The 20,913-nt window shown below is 38.7% G+C and overlaps 2 protein-coding genes across 2 annotated transcripts; one reads left to right on the top strand and one right to left on the bottom strand.

Moving 5' to 3' along the window:
- The first annotated feature begins 4,313 nt into the window (after positions 1-4,313).
- pmelb (premelanosome protein b) lies at positions 4,314-14,649 on the top strand. The gene is made up of 12 exons (XM_080898769.1): positions 4,314-4,438; positions 6,279-6,374; positions 6,600-6,746; positions 6,954-7,082; positions 7,573-7,734; positions 8,025-8,357; positions 9,709-9,936; positions 11,374-11,511; positions 11,616-11,718; positions 12,523-12,728; positions 12,829-12,919; positions 14,196-14,649. The coding sequence occupies exons 1-12, from the start codon at positions 4,378-4,380 to the stop codon at positions 14,356-14,358; spliced, it is 1,857 nt and encodes a 618-aa protein (XP_080754895.1). The 5' UTR covers positions 4,314-4,377; the 3' UTR covers positions 14,359-14,649.
- Positions 14,650-15,168: 519 nt separating this feature from the next.
- On the bottom strand, positions 15,169-18,151 carry LOC308407231 (tubulin alpha-1B chain-like). Its single transcript, XM_080898771.1, has 4 exons — positions 17,992-18,151; positions 16,632-16,854; positions 16,397-16,545; positions 15,169-16,295 (listed from the first exon to the last, which is right to left on the bottom strand). Exons 1-4 carry the CDS (start codon positions 17,992-17,994, stop codon positions 15,315-15,317), a joined length of 1,356 nt encoding a protein of 451 aa, XP_080754897.1. The 5' UTR covers positions 17,995-18,151; the 3' UTR covers positions 15,169-15,314.
- Between the last annotated feature and the right edge of the window lie 2,762 nt (positions 18,152-20,913).

The raw sequence follows: 20,913 nt of genomic DNA, 5'->3' as shown, positions 1-20,913 counted from the left end.
CTAAAAGTCAGTTGACTCATTGTGGGCTAACCCTAACCCACTACTGAGAGTTCCACTAGATTTTCATATTGTACAGGCTGTGATCAGCTGACCTCCTGCTCTTTGTGGATTTACACAACTGAATTCAACAAGATGTCAGCAGATGTCTCAAAAGTTCTCCTGGCTGACTTCCATCCCCTACACTGACAGTACACTGTTTATGCTGTCTTTATATTAGACAGTATAAAGTTGGTATAAAGGTGGAATTCAGTGAATGAATCTCAGGATCATGAGTTTAGCTTCAGATTTATCTCTGCTAAACTTGATGTAACCTTACTGACTGTGAAACCACAGCCACTGTGCACCAGTCACACACTGTTCTTTACTTTAAATCCATAACAATACAGATCCTGCACTAATCTACAGAGGATTTTCATGTCACAGTAAATAACACAGTTAGTTTACCTCAGTTTGTTTAGCAGCATGTTTCTTAATATAAAAAACACAATGTCACACGTACAGACCCAATAGTTGATTTAAAAACACGAGGACTTGCATGTCAGCTTTAAATGAGGAATCCTTACCTTTAAATCTAACGTCTCTTCTTCCTCTCCTGTCCTGTCTTTCTTATCTTTGTCCATCTCTTTTGTTTCTTCCCTGTGAAATACAGCAGCTGGACCTTTAGCTAGCAACACACTGTGAGACAAACTGCACACAAACAGTTTGTGTGTTTGGTGATGTTTGTTAAGGTGATAGAAATTAAATTTGAGTTTACTATTAGTCAGAATAAATAAATAAAAACCCCTCCCTATGGCACAAAAATGAAAGCATAAAACAGTTCAGTGTCGCAGTTGCAAAATGGATAAAACACACAATCCAAGGCCAGAGTCAACAATGCCCCAAGTCAGTTGTATTTTACATGTCAACGACTTTAACAGGGATCAGCAGTTGTCCACAGACCCACCACCCAGTAAGTAGAAGGCCAGTAATCACTCCAGCCTCAGCAACCCAACTCTGCCTTCAGGCTGCGGCTTATAGTCCTGGCCTGCACAGAGTTGTCTTAGATCTGGCCATATGACACACCTGCACAGAGAGACAAAATATCAAAGCAGCATTTGTAGTGTGGGCTATTCGTCGACTAGAGTATCACTGCAGTCAAATACACCTGCCTTCAATTAATCCAATCCAATCCCATCACAGCCACGGGCTCACAGCAAATGTGACGCACAAAGCTACTCCCAAACCAGTGCAGCTTCCCATAGCAAATATGGAGATGAATAAAAGGCAACATTAGTCCACCGTAGTGCACCTTCTTTCTCTGCTGACTTGAGACAGGCTTAAACTGACTCTGTGACAGAAGATCTTCATGTTGGAGTGGCAAAGCCTCCTAACCAGGTCACATCAAGGAGAAAAAGTCCGTTTTAGAGTTTACACTGAATTTTGACACCAGGAAGTAAAATAAAAGCTTCAAAGCTAAAGCAACAAGTGGAGGTTCATTTTCTTGCAGTTAAATAAGAGGATTGGTCCAGTCTTATATTCATCTGTGATTTTTGCAGATAGCAACAACATCCCACCATCAATCCCATTTTATGTAACTTGTAGAAACACAATTAAGGGTCCAGTCAAAGTTTTGTTTTGCAGGAGGTTATTTGTTGGTCTTCATCCTCATTTCCAGTGTTCAGGAGGGGGTTTACATCTTGAATGAAATGTGTGTATAACAGTCTTGAAATCTGGTGTACATTAAGTAATATCAAAAAATCTCTAAAGACAGAACTCTGAAGCAAAATTATAATATTTTTTTTCTCCACATCACTTGGTTTGGATTAGTGTGTTATACTGGGTTTGGAATCACAGCTTTAATTTTTTTAAAATTTTAATTAATGTTGTTATTACAACTTAGTAACATTTTAGCAGCTGATCAATGAAATCTTTCTAATCTACGACTAATCTACTGTTATTTCTTTAAATTTTTGCATTATTTTATCATTATTTTCATGCTAAGGGGCGGTACATGTTGGAGATGAGGCCTGAGGGGTGTTACAGGGTTCACGTTCAGCAGATGAAAAAGGTCTGATCAGGATTTGCTGTGAATGTGGACATTGTTTGAAAAGAGGTTTAAAACGTGTGGCCGTTTGGCATATGATACGGAGACAATAAAACTTTGAGCAGAGTGACTTTAAAGTTGGTGGAAGGACAAAGCCGGATGAATTTAAGGAGTCACAAGCCCTTCAGTAATCCTCATTAAGGTTGCATTCCTCCCATTTCTTTCTGCAGGCCTCGCTTAGCATTGTGTGTGACCTATTGTTAGAATAAAATGTAAAAAAAAACAAAAAACAAACCCTCTCCATTGTGCATTTTACCTAACATTTCAGATATTATGGTGTATCTCAATGCCACAGTGAAACATATAACTGCTATAACTTCTACAGATTGAGAGCATTTTTAAAAATGCATTTATTTATGTTCAGTTTGTTATGATTTTGATTTGACAGCATTTCAGTGTAAATCAATACATAATAGAGATGGATCAGGTGACTTTTGGAGAGATTTAGGAGCTTTTATACTTACTTTTAAGACCAACAGAATGCAGTATCGTCTGTTCCTGGTGTATTGAACTCTGTTGAATCATTAAGTTGTCTTTCATTATGCTGGCAAGTACAAAAAACAAATACAAAAAGCAGAAAACGTATAAAGGTTTGGATAATTACACAAGTAAACAGTTATAAACGTAATGATAATATTTGTGATATTTGAAAAAGTATATAACAAGTAATGATATTCATATGATAACACTTTAAGCTTTATCATATGAATTACTGTCAACAGTCCAGGATCAGTAACATGCAGCAGTTATTTTTGTACACTTTTGTGCTGTTATGGTTACAGAGTCTCTCTCTCTCTTCTTTCATACATTTTCATACAAAAAGGTAAAAGATTAAAAAAACAAACAAACCAATAAACAAACTAACCTCACATCATGCACACTAGTCCGTTTAGCTTCACCCTCATGATTTAAAGGGGATCCTGGTGTATCGTAACAAAGATTTTTATATATTTGTTCACGTTAATAATGCTTCAGAATAACTACAATACGTTTGAAGTGATGCAAATATGCAGGTACTGACAGTAAGCATTACATCTGAATACTTAGTAATAATTTTATATCACAATGTTGTCTATAGTGCTGGAATCTCGGTGTGCAACTGATGTTTTTGAACTCTTTTTAACAGTTATGATCAAAGACTCTCTTTATCTCTGCGTCGGTATAAAAACAAACAATAAATAAATCAAATTAAAGATGGATTGGACAGAATATGTGTTTCTCTCAATCTGATGAATATGAACAGATTGAAAGTTTCAGACATGTTTGTTTAAATGTAAACTTTATTTTTAAATTAAAATCTGAAGTTACATGTTAATGCAGAATTATTTTAATTATATAGTTATTACAGTTGCATAAACTAAATACTGAATCCAGGCTGAAAAATATTTTATTAGATGAAATTTAAAAAATTGACCATAAATTACTACAAATTATATTATAAGGTTATAAAATTAATTAAAGTAAAATAAATACTGATATGGGAGTCAGTTACCTTCATAAAATGAAACATTTGTAAAATAACATCAATTGTAATGTTGATGTCGAACTGAAAACGAAAGATTTTCAAATGATAGAAACTGAACTGAAAGGACGAAGTCGACTGAAAATTAACTGTAACTGAGCTGAACTGAAAAAAACAAACAAAGCCACATTAGCATGATAATAAATATCACTAATGTTTATTACTTGGTAATAAAAAAATTTAAGAAAAAAGTAAAATCAATGCAAAAATGCATTAAGTCCTTAGATGACATGTAGCTTAATGATACTTTAATGCCACTGTATCATTTTAGTATCTAGGTTGGCTAAACTGGAGCCTGAACCGAGTCTGAGTAATTAAGTACATAAATTATATGTTTTATATAGGTTTTATAATCAAAATAAATACTAATGTCAGCTGTAAAAATGTACTGTAAAAAGTGAAATGTTTTCCTCTTAAATGTAGCGTAGAATGTGATGTTAGTAGAGTAATGCTAAGTAGGCCAATGCAGAATTTGAGTGAAAGTACTTACTAGACTTTTACTTGTGAACTTGTGAACCTATGTTAAATGTGGAATTACCGTAAACATTCCTTAAGTGATCGTGTGGCTCTTTCCCAGCTGGAGGTGTGACTGTAATCCCTGAGACGAGCTTTGACTCTATGCACACCAGGCCTGTTGCTTCAGGCGCCCCGAACTCTGAGTGGAGGAAGAAGGCGTTTCTGCTGCTAGTGCATCACGTGAGGTCAAACATCAGACCGTTTATAAAGCCAGTTTTCTGTTGCCTGCTGCTCACTAACGGGATATTTCACAGAGATGATGTGGACGTCTGCTGTACTTTTGGTGCTGGTGGCAGCAGCTTCACAAACTGTGGCAAGTGAGTAAAGAAAATGCTTTTTCATTTAAAAATGCTTTAAGCAGTAAGAGGAAGACGCAGAGTCACGTATGATTTAGATTAGAAATCTTCAGATTTAAAGAGAGAATTTTCAGTATTAGGATGAGATTTTGATTCAGCATCACAAACGTAAAAATGAACAAACAACCTGGAGAAAGCTTTAAAAATCAACTGTGTAAAAGTAGCTGAAGTATGAAGAAATATTAATAATTATAAATATGCCCAAGTTTCATACACTCCATTAATATTTAACTGGCATTTTACTGCCATACTGGAAGACTATTTTTATAATGTTGTGAGTTTTGGGTGTGTTAAAATGTTATTGTGTACTGTTATATGAATCTCTGCAAATAACTGAACCATTCATTTAAAGTAGTAGAAGTAAAGTAGTAGCATTCTGTTACTGAGATTGTAGATGTGAGTGATTAAAACATTACTACGTGTATTTTACACAGATTTAGTTACATTTTTATGGAATTCATTTGTCCACACAACAGTTTTAAATGTCCAAGTACCTTCAGAACCCCGAAGAATACAAATTTGATTTGATTTCTTTCATGTTATCCGTCATATTTGTTTTTTTAAACTAGAAAATTGCTCACTGTACAAAGAAAAAAATAATACAATCTATTTATTTCTTGTTTCTAAGCCACAACTCTTTAGATTATTTTATGAATATGGGGTAAAAATAGAAACATTTAGATGTGGTATTACCATGAAACCTGTGTAGATGATTATTTACACTGAGAATCTTATTTTTATATTACAAGTTTTCTGAAATGCAAATGAAGAATTATCTCTCTAAAATGGCTCTACTTTGCATACTTCCACAGAAATCTGTGAATATTTGATAAAAGCTTCTTCAGCATGTCTGTTTAATTTTGATCACAGGTTTCCTCAGAGAGGGAATTTAAACTTAATGTTTTGTCACTTCACAAATAAGAAATACAACCTGTGTAGTAACATAAAGAGCGACATGTATATGCAGAGTCATGTGTAATAAAACGGTACAATGTTGTGGTCAATAAGATGTGACCTCTGACCTCTTTACTCAACCATGCATGAAAGACATGACACATGAATAACACAGAATTCAGTCTTTGCAGAACAAGAAGCCAAACACTCACTTTAAAAACTTACAGTAAATAAAAAAGAGCTGGGAGTTACCGATTGCTGTAATAATTCCTCTTATCCAGCCTTTGAAGAGCTTTCTTCCTAAATGATGGGCAACAAAACCCAAAACTTGAATAAATAATAAAGTTGAGCGGCTGTCACTAAATTCTGCCTCAGCTCCGGAGTAAACTTTTTACACATCTAATGTTCACTCAAGGTTTTCCATGAATTGACTGAAAGAGGAAAGTGATTGCTGTAAAATAACTGAGGCTAAATTCATAATTGGAGAGTCTTTATCTGCCAATAGGTTTAATCCAAACTCAACCCAGCATGTGACGCTGTTAATCACACACACTCAGCTGAGCATCACATGAGAGGGATTGAGATCAGAGCTCCATACTGCAAAACCCCTCATTCATCTATTTATCCATCTTCAGCTACATTTTATAAATCAAATCATAGCTCCAGTAATAAATAAATAACAACAGTGACTTTTGGGCTGCTGTAAGAAACAACAAAGAGGTTTGTGAGAACTATAAAAGTTAGTTTTAATCACTGGGACAACTCCCTTTAATGGCACCCGTTCTGTTTAATTACTACCAGATAACAGAGAATTACAAGAAAGCTTTAAACCCACAGTAACAAATTAAATCTTTAGTATGGAGGAGAGTTTGTATTCTGTTTTAAATATTTATTTCCGATATTTCAGAGCCCAAAAACCGCTTCACTCGTTACCCGTCATGGAACACCAAGATGTACCCGATCTGGAAAGATGGAGACCCACGATACAAAGACTCTTGGAAAGGTACATCAGTTGTAAACTATCTCTTCTAAATCTAAATCTAAATCTAAATCTAAATCTAAATCTAAATCTAAATCTAAATGTCTGTCTGTCTGTCTGTCTGTCTGTCTGTCTGTCTGTCTGTCTGTCTATCTTTAAAGATGTTTATTTTATTCATTTATTTGCTTTTTTATTGTCCTGAATGAAGTATTATACTGACAGATACTTTCATTTCTGTCTTTGGGACAGGAGGAAAAGTGACGTTTAATGTTGGAAATGATTCCCCAACTTTGACTGGAGCCAGAGTTACCTTCACTATTGACCTGCAGTTTCCACACAAACAAAAGGTGCTGCCTGATGGAGACGTGGTTTGGGCTGAAGACTGCGTAATCAATGGTAACGCATGCACGTTTGACCCTCAGTGACTTAATGCATTTATTTAATCAGTGCAATTAAAAGTGTTTTGCAGCGGCCAGTCCCCACAGGAAGAATAGTAATGAATTATAATAACTTTCCACATTGCACCATCACTTATTTAACAACAGCATGTCAGGGGCTTATCTGTGAAATCATAAATTATTAGAATCTCTCTTCCTGTTACAGGAACAAAGCATCTTGAGTCTGAGCCAGTATACCCAACACAGAACACAGACTGGGAGGCTGTGTTCCCTGATGGAACGCTAGTGAAAAAAGACAAGAAACCCGCCTACGTGTTTGTGTGGAAGACCTGGGGTGAGAGGAGCTCACTTCTATTAATAAATGAGTAGATGAATAACAAAATGAAATGCTTCTATGAGGAAAACACGACAGTGGTGAGGTGTGCAGTGGGAGTGGCAGACGGACTGAAGGTGGGGCTGTGATTACATTGTGATCTGTAGTGAGAACAGAGAACAAGTGGAGGAGAGCCTGGAGTGGTGGAGATGCTCTGGAGTGAAGAGGAATATATGTGTGTGAATTAGAGGGAAACAGGTGGAAAGGTAAACAAGGAGTAGAGGTAGTGAAGGCAGGTGAGTTTAAATACCTGGGTTTAAACATCCAAAGTAACAGACGACGCTAAAGAGAGGTGAAGAAACTTGAAGCTGAAACTTTTGTTTTCTTGTACTGAGATTTATTATGACTGTATATCTATATACAAGTCAGAAAGCATTGAAAAGCACTTCAGTTTCTCTTTAAACGATCTGTTCAGTGTTATCTCACTGGGCTTCTGCTGCTCATTTGGCAGGTCAGTACTGGCAGGTGGCAGACGGGCCCTCCTCCTCCCTGACTATCGGCACAGATGACATCCCTCTGGGCTCCTACACCATGGACATCGTTATCTACCACTACCGCAGCAAAGAGAAGTTCATTCCTTTGGGATATGCCTCCACACAGTTCTCCATCACTGGTTAGTAACAGACAGAAAACAGAAACATAGCGTTCAGGTCAGGCAAAGGAACAAAATAGTGGAATTATAATTTAGTAGAGATATGCATGAAATAAAATAAGAGTGCACTGCATAATAAGATGCTAACTGAAACATTCATCAAAAGCATAATAAATCTGTTTGTTGCTTAATAAAGCCTAAAATAAAGGAGTGAGGGGAAATATTTGCTCTCACGTTCTCTCATGATAGTCATGAAATGCAAATCTGTTGCTCATTTATTTGTTAACATCATGCTTTGGCGTCCTCCTCAGATCAAATCCCCTTCGCTGTCTCTTTGGACCAAGTCAATGACATCGAGGTGGCCGACATGCACTTCATCCAGAACAGGGCGATCGCCTTCACCATCACTCTCCACGACCCCAGCGAGTACCTCAGCAACGCAGACATCACCTTCAACTGGGACTTTGGGGATGCAAGCGGGGCTCTGATTTCCAGAGAGCTGACTGTCACTCACACCTACATCAGCTCAGGCTCATTCAAACCTAAAGTGGTGATCCAGGCGGTCATCCCGGACAAGGCCTGTGACCCACCAGTGGATACCCCAACCAAGACCCCTGGTCCATCTAACAATCCGGGCACCACAGGTAGCACACAGTTATTAAAGGATCATAAAAATACTTAGTGAGTCTGAGTCATTTACTAACATGAAAAATATTATTCTCATTATTCTCTAGATTTAGGTTTGTTTTTTTCCATTTTTTTCTTTTCAAATGTCAAGTCAACACTGTGTCAGTATTATTATGCACATAGATGATTACATTAACTCTCACTTGCTGATGAATTCAACATTTGGAGTGAAAATATGAATTAAAACATAATAAAGTAGCCAAAATAAAGTGAATTTTGCCAGATCCCACAGCGAGTCACTCCACATGTTTGCTTTGGCAAAGTTTTATGCTGGAGGCTCTTCCTGATACAACCTTGCCAAAAGGGATTTGTGTCTCTAGCTGGAATTGAACCAGCGACCTTTGGGTTGCCAAAGTGAAAGTGTAGTTAAAATGCAAAGCACTACACTACATTTTATTTGTTTAATTCTCTTTATTTTACTTGGAAGTCCCATTGAAATAAAAATCTGTTTTACAAGAGAGATGCGGTCATGGTAGAAGTCATTCAGACTCACAGCATGTTAAAAATGTGACAAATACAACAGTGGAATTTACAAATACCCATAATAAAAACAATTAATGTTGCTTCCTTAAAATTCAGCAATAGATATAATAACATGTTTAAACTGAAATCTTTATGCAAAGTATATAATGTCTAAAAACTATGTAATGTCTAAAAACTATCAACAAAACATGAAAGAACAACCAAAATGATTTTATATATAAAATAATAATGTGAGATATCAAATGAAGTTAAACTATGGTCAGGCTGTACGTTTATGTAATACCTATTTGAACCACAAGATGGTGCAGTTAGTTAATCATATCTTTCTTCAGGAGTTGAATGGGAAAAATCTCTTAAGCAAATGGGGCTGGAGCTAAAAAGAAAAAAGACCCCCCCCCCTCCCCCCAAACAAAACAAAACAAACAAACAAACAGAAAAAATGTGCATCTGAAAGCAGTTTAACACAGCAACTTGTAAAACGCTGCCCCCTGGTGACAGGAGCAGCAATAATCAGAAGTTAAGTTCAAGATGAGCACAAGTTTAAAACATTAAAGTTTACTGTGAGCAAATACAGGAAGTGTTTTATAATATAAGGTAAAGAACTCCAGTGATCCACTATGAGTAAGAAAGTGGTGATGAAAGGGAGGAAGAACGATCTTTTTAGGGGAAGAAACCAACAAGGGAATGAGTCTGAGTGAAGGGCTGCCATCTGCTTTGATTGGTTCAGGAGTGAGGGAGAAGAGGAGAGAGAAATGCAGAGCAGACAGATAGATATGTGTGTAATACTGATCCTGCCTTCATGAACGTAAATGAATATGTTTGCAGTGAAAGCTCCTGTACTGGCGTCTGCTGGGCCTGTTCTGGTTTCCACCAAGTCAGTTGGTGTAAATGTCAACACTGGTCCTTCGGACACGGAAGAGGACAACACCGAGTACGAGGCCTCCACTGCCCCCAACACTCAGTTGGCCCAGGAAACGCCAACTGTGGAAAAGACTCCGTCTCCCATCAACCAGCTGCTAGCTCACAGAGAGGCGGGGAACAGGCTGACAGCAGGTGAGCAACATTTGCATGAAAATAGTCAAAAGTTTCCTGTAAGATAAATGTTTCAAGCTTAGCCACACATGAGGAAACATGTGCAGGATTCGTACACATAAAACTCACACAGACTTCTCATTAAAGCATTATGTACAGTTGTTTCATACACCTGGTCTCTCCATCATCCTCTTGTCCCTCAACCTCAAATCCAAACCTCAAACGGCAGTCTCTTCCTCTTGAGACGGAGTTCTTTGTTCCCACTGTGGCCAAGTGCTGTTCACAAGTGATCTGATTGGTCTGTTCGCTGGATTCTTTTGCTATATTATAGCTAAAATTTTAGGGTCTTTTGTTGTGAACTGGTGATTCATTGCATTACATACATTAAATATAAAATCTGAAATTGAACGGCCTGCTATTACTGAAACTTTAAAAACTATGGCAGAGATATTAACGCTTATAAAAATGTATTTTAGCATACATTAAGAGTCTAAATGACATTGTTAGATGTAAAAACTTGTAACCTGCACTGGACTTCTGCATTTCACACCAGCAGTTATAGATTCAAAAAGATTATATAAGGATAAAGATTTTAGATTCTAAATGTATAATGTTCAACCGTCTGACACTTTTCCTTTTTGTCAAGCCGCTGAATGACTTGAGAGTGACTCAGCAGTCACGCCTTACAGTCATACATCAGTTGAGATTCTTGTTTTGCACAAAGAGACAATTCATGGATTACTTCATGCACACCATGGACTGGCAGCTGCCACGTGCATGCCGCACATGTCCATCTACAGACGTGGCTAGAGTGGATTAGAAAAATATCTGGGAATCTATTAAATATCTATTACTTTCAGATACTTTCCCTGTCAAATACTGGAGCTTATTAAAATGTGCAGAAACAACAAAGCATCCTGTTAAAGGGCAAACATATCAGCAAGCGAACTGTCAGATGATCAGGATAAGATCATTGAGTGATTTCCTCAAATGTAAATGTTTTTTGAAACACCACCATTGTACAAAGCAAGCTGAGCAAATTCAAACAGCTGTGTTGGACTTTATCATCTTTACATGCGATTTGCATGCTGGCTGGGAGATCTCAGTCCATTTTACCTTATTCCATGTGATTTGATTATGAAGCTACAAAACGCACCAAAATAAGAGTCGACATGTTAAAGGAGCAGTGAAGTAAGTAAGGAAATCCAGGAATAAACATGCATATAAACTAATCTTACTCCATAAATTTCATCTTACTAACCTAACAGCTGTCTGTCTTGCATTTTCTTGCTTTTGCATCAGTTTGCGCTCCTGATGCAGTTGTAAAATTAAAGATGTTGCAAATCTTGTTTCACAGCAGCCAAAACAATTTGCAAAAGTTGCTGATGTGTCTTTGGTGCAACTTACAAATGCCAGTATGAATTGTTTGTGCAATAATTCTCTGGCTGTTCTCACCAGACACTAAGCGCACAGTCACACTCACGGGACAAGCTCCAGTTGTTGTGCTGGTTAAGAGGGATGCCGACAAAAAATCCTCTGATGACGATTGTGTGATATATCGTTATGGATCCTTCTGCACCAGCATAGAAATATTTGGTGAGTTTTATTTGTACCCTTTTCCTTAAATGTAAAAAACACAGCCAGAGACAAATTAAAAGGTGATTATCAGTGAGATTCTTTCTCTGCGTCTTTGTTTTCAGAGGGAATTGAAAAAGTAGAGATTGTACACATGGACAATACAGTGATGGCAACACCCAGGATGAACAAAAATGTTTTGGATGTCACCGTGACCTGCCTGGGAAGGTGAGTGGTCCTGCACCATGTTTTAAGCTGCCACAGAATAAATGAAAGCCTCTAAAGGAAATCTAGTCATCTTATTACATTCACAGAGGTGGAACATTTCCAATAGTAAGAACGGTTTATACACAGGCTCCTTTGTAAACAGGCTCCAGATGGCTCCAAGCACTCAGCCTTCCTGATAACATTGACTGTCAAAGTGTTTCGTGTGTGAGTCTGAGGCCAAACAAGAAAGAAAATCCAGACATGCAGAAACAATTTGACCATGTGAAGTCCAGTCTACTTTGTCCTGCTTACAGGTCTCCTGTTCTACCACAATATGAATGTGCTGAATAATTAATGTCTTCCATATGAGGCCTCAGCTTCCTATATGACTAATATGTGATTTTGGCCTTTATGTATGTCTTTAGTGATAAGAAATTAGGGGAAAGGATAACCATTATAACACTCATCAGTATATACACTATTTTTTTTGTTTCAAATGTTCTTTTCCCCCCTTTTACTTCTGTTCTTGGTTGTTATTATTATTATCAAACCTATTTAAGCCTTCTCTTTGTGAAAAGAAATTTGGCTTCGGAAGAAAAGAACCAGAAGAAAGTTGGCTTAAAGGGAATCGAAAGAAAGTTAAAACATTTAAGACGTTTAAGACAGTTGAACCAGTATCTGATTAAGAACTGGTTATTTTGAACTCTGGGTAGTGCAAAGCTATTTAGTAGAGTCCAAGAATCAAAGCAAGAACCTCTAAATGAGTAAAAATAGGCACACTTTAAAGTGTACAGTTAGATTTTACTCACTTTCTTTCTCCTGCAGCCTTCCCAAAGAGGTCTGCAGTGTGCTTTTGGATTCTGAGTGCTTGAGGCCAATTCACTCAGTGTGCAACATGGTGGAGCCATCAGAAGAGTGCCAGCTGGTACTCCACCACTTCCTCAATGACTCTGGTGTCTACTGCATCAATGTTTCCTTGACCAATGATGTCAGTTTAGCTGTAACAAGTGCCAAAGTCCACGTTGACATGGGTATGCAACATAACCCCCCATACAACAGTAACATGAATTGATTTGGTTTGACAGCATTTGATGTGTCTGCTTCGACCTGACAGTGTGATCCTTGTTTCAGGCTCTGGTTTGTCCTCGTCTGAAATTATCGCCATGCTGCTGGGTGTCCTGGTATTTGTTCTGGCAGTCGGAATAGTGGCATATTCTTACAAGTAAGAACTCCAACTTATTTCTAGATGGCTGTTTTCTTATTACCTCCACCAAGGAGGTTGTTTTTGGTAGTGATTGCATGTGTGTGTGAGTAAAAAAGTTTTCAAGGTCAACTTGATTGAACTTAATGATTTATTGGTGGAAAAATGGACAAAAAGCCTTATAACTTTTAGAAAGTGCTATATAGAGATTTAAAATATCATGCCACTCATGACCTCTTTCCTCTGCGTCAAGGTCAAGAGATTGATGTGAAAGTCAGAGTGATAACAACGTTATATAGATCTGTTTAAAACTCTGTTTCTTACTGCTATTGTTTGTATTGATAACAAAAAGATATATAGGGAATGATATATGGGGATTCAACATTTAGTAAAGGACAATGGTTATGATTTGTTATTTATGTTACAGTAACATGTTATAACAATTTAAATACATGTCAACTTGAACACGTGCAAAGTTTCTGAATAAATATTATTTTTTGCAAAACAAAACTTCAAAAATATTTTCACATTTTCAACTAATTTCACTTTATTTTATTATATATTATATTAAAATATAATATATGCAACATATAATACTATTCCCTTAAAAGTAAATATTGCCCAGAGAGTGAGCTGCCTTTGCGAAGGGTTGTGCTCTCGAAGTGCTTCTTGTTTCATATATTTTAAGAGGAATACAGAGGAATAGGGTAAAAATAATATGCAGCCAACAGCTAACTTAGATATCATCATTAAGCTCGTTATGAAAGGTCGAAACAAAAATGAGAAATCAAAGTGTTTATTTGTAGCAGGCTGTTAACATGTCCAGTATTTTAACTGACTCGGTTGAGGAACCAGCCTAAAGCAGCCATAAGAGGAACTGTGGTTTTTCACATGAAGGTGACCACTTGTGCTACGTCACTGTGGTTACATCCATCTTTGATATACAGTCTTTGATGCACAAACATGACAGGTTGGTAAAAAGACATACAAATCTGTAGGCCTTTACTTTGGGGCTGAACATGTAGCATAAAGAGTTTTTTTTTAATGAGTTTTTCTTTGACAAACAGAAGCCTGCTGCAGCAAAAAAAGACACCAAAAGTGTAATGAGAGTGAAAAACACAACATTACTGTCAGTGAACTTAAAATCGTTAAAAGGTTATGTAGAGTGGAGGTGATGTGCATATAAGAATCTGTTGGTTTACTAATGAAGGCAACCCTGTTAACATTATTATTTCATACTTTAACATGAATAAATCATAAATGCTTAAAAATAGCCTGTGATTGTTTTGCTCGACAGGCGCTTTAAGTCCTACCGTCCTCTGAAGGAAGACGTCACTGTGTCTGGAGGCTCACAGCTCCGCGGGGCTCAAAGCACCTCTGGACCCTCATCTTTCTGGAACATCCTGAACCGGCGAGGAGTCGTGGACAACTGTCCTCTGCTGCAGGACAAGCCGGTGTGAATCGTCACAGCCTCACACAGCTAAATACAAGTGGTTATGCGTGTCACAAGCACCGGGGATGTTTTTTTAAAATACTTTTTTTAAGCATCTGTTGAATTACAGACACTGATGTGTTATATTTAGGATGAAATCAAACAATTTCCCAGAATTATACCTTAGACATGCGCTGATCTTTTTTTTGTACCTACTTAAAGCAAGTGTGGTAGATATAAATGCATAAATCTGGACAAAGTTTGAATGTTTTTTCAATAAACATTACTTAAAAGAGTTGTCTTTCATTTATGTTTTTGCCAATAAAGTGACTACACTGATGCTCTGCAGAGCTTATTGGGGGATTAAAGAAGTACTTCCCAATACCTTTCTGTATTCATGTAAAATCTGACCCTGCATTCCTTCTCATTCTAACTCTTCATTAGTAAAAAGTAGAAAAAAGAGAATTACTATGTGGCAACCAGAGGACTGCACAATTAATTAATTTTATTTCTCATCACTGATAAATAACAGCTTTGAGATACTGATATATTCTTTCTAAATTGTTGATGATTATTCACGCATGAATTAATGACACCAGGTAGAAAAAAGTACTGGGTTTCTGTTGAAGTAATTGAAATTGAAACCAATTAGTTGTCCAGCTTCTGATTATAATAGACATTGTTAATGTTTAAGAAAACATAATATATCCACGTATATATTCTGACAAGCTTTGAGCTTTAAATACAGAATCTTCAAAATTATAGCTCAAAATTTGGAGTTGCATCATTTTGTTGTTGTAAATATGTATTTGGGTTGAATAAACACAGGGCAAAGGACTTCACATCACAGAGGTTTTATTTAGAAGACAGCCAAACTTGACATTTTCAGGAGTTTTTAGTCTTAACAGCCAAACTGACAAACATTTCTGTTTGGAATGCATTCAAGAACACATTGCAATCAATTATTATCTGTTAATGCTTGTTTTAATACTCCTCTCCTTCCTCCTCTCCCTCACCCTCAATGGAGTCGACTCCCACCTCCTCATAATCCTTCTCCAGAGCTGCCATGTCCTCTCTGGCCTCGGAGAACTCTCCCTCCTCCATACCCTCACCCACGTACCAGTGAACAAAGGCACGCTTAGCGTACATCAGATCGAACTTGTGGTCGAGGCGAGCCCAGGCCTCTGCAATAGCAGTGGTGTTGCTCAGCATGCACACAGCCCTCTGGACCTTGGCCAGATCTCCACCAGGAACCACAGTGGGGGGCTGGTAGTTGATGCCAACCTTGAACCCAGTGGGGCACCAGTCCACAAACTGGATGGTGCGCTTGGTTTTGATGGTGGCAATGGCAGCATTGACATCTTTGGGCACCACATCACCACGGAACAGGAGGCAGCAGGCCATGTACTTGCCGTGACGAGGGTCACATTTCACCATCTGATTGGCTGGCTCAAAGCAAGCGTTTGTGATCTCAGCCACTGAGAGCTGCTCGTGGTAAGCCTTCTCTGCAGAGATGACTGGAGCATAGGTGGCCAGGGGGAAGTGGATACGGGGGTATGGCACCAAGTTGGTCTGGAACTCTGTCAGATCAACATTGAGGGCACCATCAAAGCGGAGGGAAGCAGTGATGGAGGACACAATCTGACTGATCAGCCTGTTCAGGTTGGTGTAAGTAGGACGCTCGATATCGAGGTTCCTACGGCAGATATCGTAGATGGCCTCGTTATCTACCATGAAGGCACAGTCAGAGTGCTCTAGGGTGGTGTGGGTGGTCAGGATGGAGTTGTAGGGCTCCACCACAGCGGTGGACACCTGGGGAGCTGGGTAGATGGAGAACTCCAGCTTGGACTTCTTGCCGTAGTCGACAGACAGACGCTCCATCAGCAGGGAGGTGAAACCAGAGCCGGTGCCACCGCCGAAGCTGTGGAACACCAGGAAGCCCTGAAGACCAGTGCACTGATCAGCCTGAGGACAGAGAGGAAGACATGACAACCAGGCATGAGTTACTTCATTCAATAATTTAATTCGTATATACATTTTATACTAGCTGCTTTGAATTCACCCACCAGTTTGCGGATCCTGTCCAGAACCAGGTCAATGATCTCTTTGCCGATGGTATAATGTCCACGGGCGTAGTTATTGGCAGCATCCTCCTTGCCTGTGATCAGCTGCTCAGGGTGGAACAGCTGGCGGTAGGTACCAGTGCGTACCTCATCTATGCAAACAGCATTACATTAGTTTTTCTTTAAAGATTTTTTAATTTTCCTACATTAGTGTTCAGCGAGCGGTGATGACACTTACCGATGACAGTGGGCTCCAGGTCCACAAAAACAGCTCTGGGGACGTGCTTTCCAGCTCCAGTCTCACTGAAGAAGGTGTTGAAGGAATCGTCTCCTCCTCCGAGAGTCTTGTCACTGGGCATCTGTCCATCCGGCTGGATCCCATGTTCCAGGCAGTAAAGCTCCCAGCAGGCATTGCCGATCTGGACACCAGCCTGACCAACATGGATGGAGATACACTCACGCTGTGGAGAGAAAAGAAAAAGAAGAAGGTCATCTATCTATATTTAATTTGGATTTTATTCCACATTTTGTCACTGCTTTTACATGTAACCTCTCTGAAGACATGCATCTTAAAATTGGACACATTTTGTTGCTCCCTCTATCTGAGATGAGCAGTGCAGCAGGAGGTACCTCCCTGCACCACAAACAGCAGGGAAAAGAAATGCCTGACAGCAGCAGCCCCCCAGAGGCAGGACGCTCTCCTCTTCCCTCCAGTGTTTTTTGTCCTCTTGTCCTTTTATCCCTCTTACCTCTCCCCCTCTTTTGCAAGCAAAAGCACACATGCAAATTGATTTCCCTGTTCAAATGCACACAGCCTGGAATATTCCACTTGCTTCCATGTCTTGAGGATGCAAAATCACAGTGAAGAAAACATAACATCAATCTAGCTAATTAGATCTATGTCTTTTTGTAATGCACAAAACCTTAATTTGGTCCTAATAAATCATCATACAGAACACAAATCGTCTTCGAGAGTGTAGGTTTATTTAATATTTCAGGACAAATGTAAAAATAGAGGCATTTTGTTGTGTCAATTTATTTTCTTTAACCTTTGAATTAAATTAAATTAAAAACACATTTGCTGCTGCATCCTATGAATTAAAAATGATAGCTGCAATTTAATTTCTCCATCCATCCCCACCCAATCTGCCCCTCCCTGCCTTTAAACAGGGTCGTGCGTTTGTAAGGTGCCAGATTTATGATTTTTACGTGTTAAAATGACAAAAAATGTGATTATTGACATAAATAATGCTATTCATTTATATGAAAAGCAGCTCTACTGTCTTTATTGTCAGTCTAAACAACGCCACTCTGTGCATTGTTCTCATCTCTACACAATGCCAATCACATCGTGCCACTGCCGCAGACCAAATCTGTGCATCATCTGTGTAATACGATTTGTTTTCACGCTAAAATATATCTATATCGAGTGTTTCGGTAACACTTGCTATTCTATGCGTTTATGTGTCTACTGAGTTTTAAAAATGGTTTTCTAGCGATGGGAAACCCGTTCAACAACCGAGACACCGGCGCCTGACTAACCTGAAATTCCACCTTACAAAAACGGTTTCAGAGACGAACGAAGGGAAATATCTTACCATGATTCCGTCTGAGGCTCAAAGAGGAAGAGGAGAAGGAGAAAATGTGAAGAAAGAGGCTTTTTTTTTTTTTTTTTTAAAAAAGGGTCTGTTTGGGTTGCGTGTTGTACCCAACGGGGTCGATGCAACAACTGCTGAATGGGAGGGCGGCGCTACCAGATTTATACAGGCAGGGCAGGGGATTTGCTCCTGTGCACGGAGGAAAAAAACGCGTTTACTACCACCATTTGGTGGCTGATGCAGTTCTGACATAGCTCCTAAATGTTTTTGCAATTAAATAAGAGAAGTACAATATATTAATATTTTAGAAGCCAGCAATGAAATAAGAAAAATATAAATATCGTGATTCTTACTAGTGGATATGTGGGTATGTTACGTTTTTTTGTTTTGTGAAAAATATTCTCATACATTACATGACAAGAAAGACTGTCCACGAGCTCCTTGCAATGTAAATTTTAATAGCAGCGGCAGAAGAAGAAGTCTGAATTTCATTTCATTTTCACTGAATAAAGGGCTAATTCAAACAAAGTTCATTTATTATGCATAGAGGCTTGAGCATCTATTATTTAGGTGTGGCAAGCTGCAAACCAATACAAAGCTGTCCTCTTTGGTGAGATTTCGACTGTAAATATTTGTGGATTTTATTGTTTATTTTTCCAGAAATGTAGTGCATTAATATTGATGCTTTTGCTGCATCCACCCCACAGGTGCTGGTATCATCCGGGCACCCAATGTTGCAGGAGTCTGCCATGGTATCTGCCTGCCATGCCAGCTCCTCGGCTCTCCTCCCTCTTTGTCCTAGATTCTCTGCAATGATGTCATTCAGTGGGCCGATCACGTGGCTGCATGTCCGCCTGTGTGTCTGTTGTTCGGCAGCACCCAGTGTGGGTTGAGCTTCTTCTGGTTCTGTCCAGTTTGAGGAACTGAAATTGGCTGAACTGCAGTTTATGTGACATAATGGCTGAGTTAGAGAACCTAAACGCCACTAAGACTTAACAGTCTGCAGTTACAACATTAAAACCCGTCCCTTTAAGCTATCTGAAAATCCAGTTAAGAATGGGAGTCACCTGAAAAGGCATGTAGCTTAATGCTTTTAAGTAAGGCTGAAAGAAAAGGGGGAAATCCTTGATGCAGTATAAACTAGTAGCCACCTAAATGTGGGTTCTCTCATTAATTATTCAGCAAGGCAGTGAGGATGTATGATTTACAGCCAGCCTTTAGTGGTTGCTACACTCAAAATGAACTGCAGGAGATGAAAGAGAAGGACAGGAAGCAGCAATGGCTGACAGCCAGGACTTCTTGAGAGAACATTCTCCACTCCCCTTCCTCCTCCTCCTCCTCAGCAGCTGTGAAACAGGGAGGGTCTAAGCAGCTGCTCACCAAGAGGAGAGAGGGAGGATGGGAATGCTGTAGAGATGGGAGTGGTCCTTCATGGCGTTGAAACTTACCGCAATGCATCCTGCAAACTGGGAATCTGATACCCGACAAAGTGACCGAGCATGTTTTCCACCTGTCACAGCAGAGCTCGCATGCTGATGGCTTTAACGCAGGTGCAGGCAGATCGACGACATGGATGTGTATTCATCCTCTAGGACAGAAACAGAGAAGCATTTCGAGCTTTTGTCTGTGTGAGGCTGTTAGGGCGGGGCATCGCCTCACAGGAAAACTGGACTGGAAGAAAATTAATAAATAAATATAAAATAAGAAAATCAGAAAAATAAAAGCGATGATAATTTAGCTGAGAATGTAGGCCAGATTTCTGATGTAGGTCAGTATATTGAGTGCACATAAATCACAGCATCTCACATAAAGAAACACAGCTAACACACAATCCAAAATCACTGCGTAACTGCTGTCATTTAGTTTTTAGATCTAGATTGCATCATTGAAATCTGCATTATAAAATATGCACAAAATATAAAATATAAATAATGTGTACGTAAATGGAAATAGCAAGTTTGTGTGGGTACATTAGGGATGGAAAAGAATGAAGGCAACAATAGTTTGCTCAACCTCAGATCTGTGGCATCGTATATTGCAAAAATAAATAATATAATGCACTGGTTTCCAAATGTTACATTGTGAGACAACTATATTTGATTAATTAATTATTAATTTAGTGCAGGAGCACTCTGCATGCATTCTTTTTCTCACGCTGCTCACCAGTTCAAGCATTTCACCAACAGCTTCAGCTGGCCCGGGGATGTCAATGGCGCTCAGCTGGAGCAGATCATCAATCAAGAAAAGTCGGTGATAAATACATGGATGACACACTTGAAGTCAAAGAATTTAATCAGAGAACAACACCACAGATTGCTAAACTGTAATAAAGTGTTTGATAAGCATTGAGGTCTCTGCACAGTTACAGGAAGAATGATTTTATTACCATTTAAACAACAACCTTGAATCAAACACTGCTTGAGCTTCAGTCACGGTGGATTGTTAATAGCTAACCCTTTACACCATTCTTGGTCATATAAATCCTGGAAACCACAAATCCACAAGTACCAAAGTCTAAGCACAACATCACAGCATAACGGAAATACTGATCACGGAACGACTACATTAAGTATTTGAAGGTAAACCTTAACAGTCCCATGAGGGTTTGTACTTCCCTGTACAGGAATGTTCTTTACTTAGAAAAACGAAATAGAAAAACTGAGTAGGGGAGACCGGGGATAGTTGTAACATTTTTGACATTTCTGTCTGTAAATTGGAGCTCTTTTAAGGTAGTGGATTCAAAATGTAATGCAAAGTATTTACATGTCTCTGCTATTAAATAGTGCAGCTATTTTCTCTGCAGCACAATTACCCATTGCATGGTATGGTCTCAAACACGAAGAGTGAAATGTTACAATTAACCCCATAGTCTGGGTTAATTGTAACATATCCTGGGGTAAAATGTAACACAATGAAATAAGG

This window comes from Rhamphochromis sp. 'chilingali' (genome assembly GCF_963969265.1).
Source record: "Rhamphochromis sp. 'chilingali' genome assembly, chromosome: 12".
Taxonomy (NCBI): domain Eukaryota; kingdom Metazoa; phylum Chordata; class Actinopteri; order Cichliformes; family Cichlidae; genus Rhamphochromis; species Rhamphochromis sp. 'chilingali'.
Note: the sequence above shows the minus strand (reverse complement) of the source record. Positions and strands in the feature narration are given on the sequence as shown.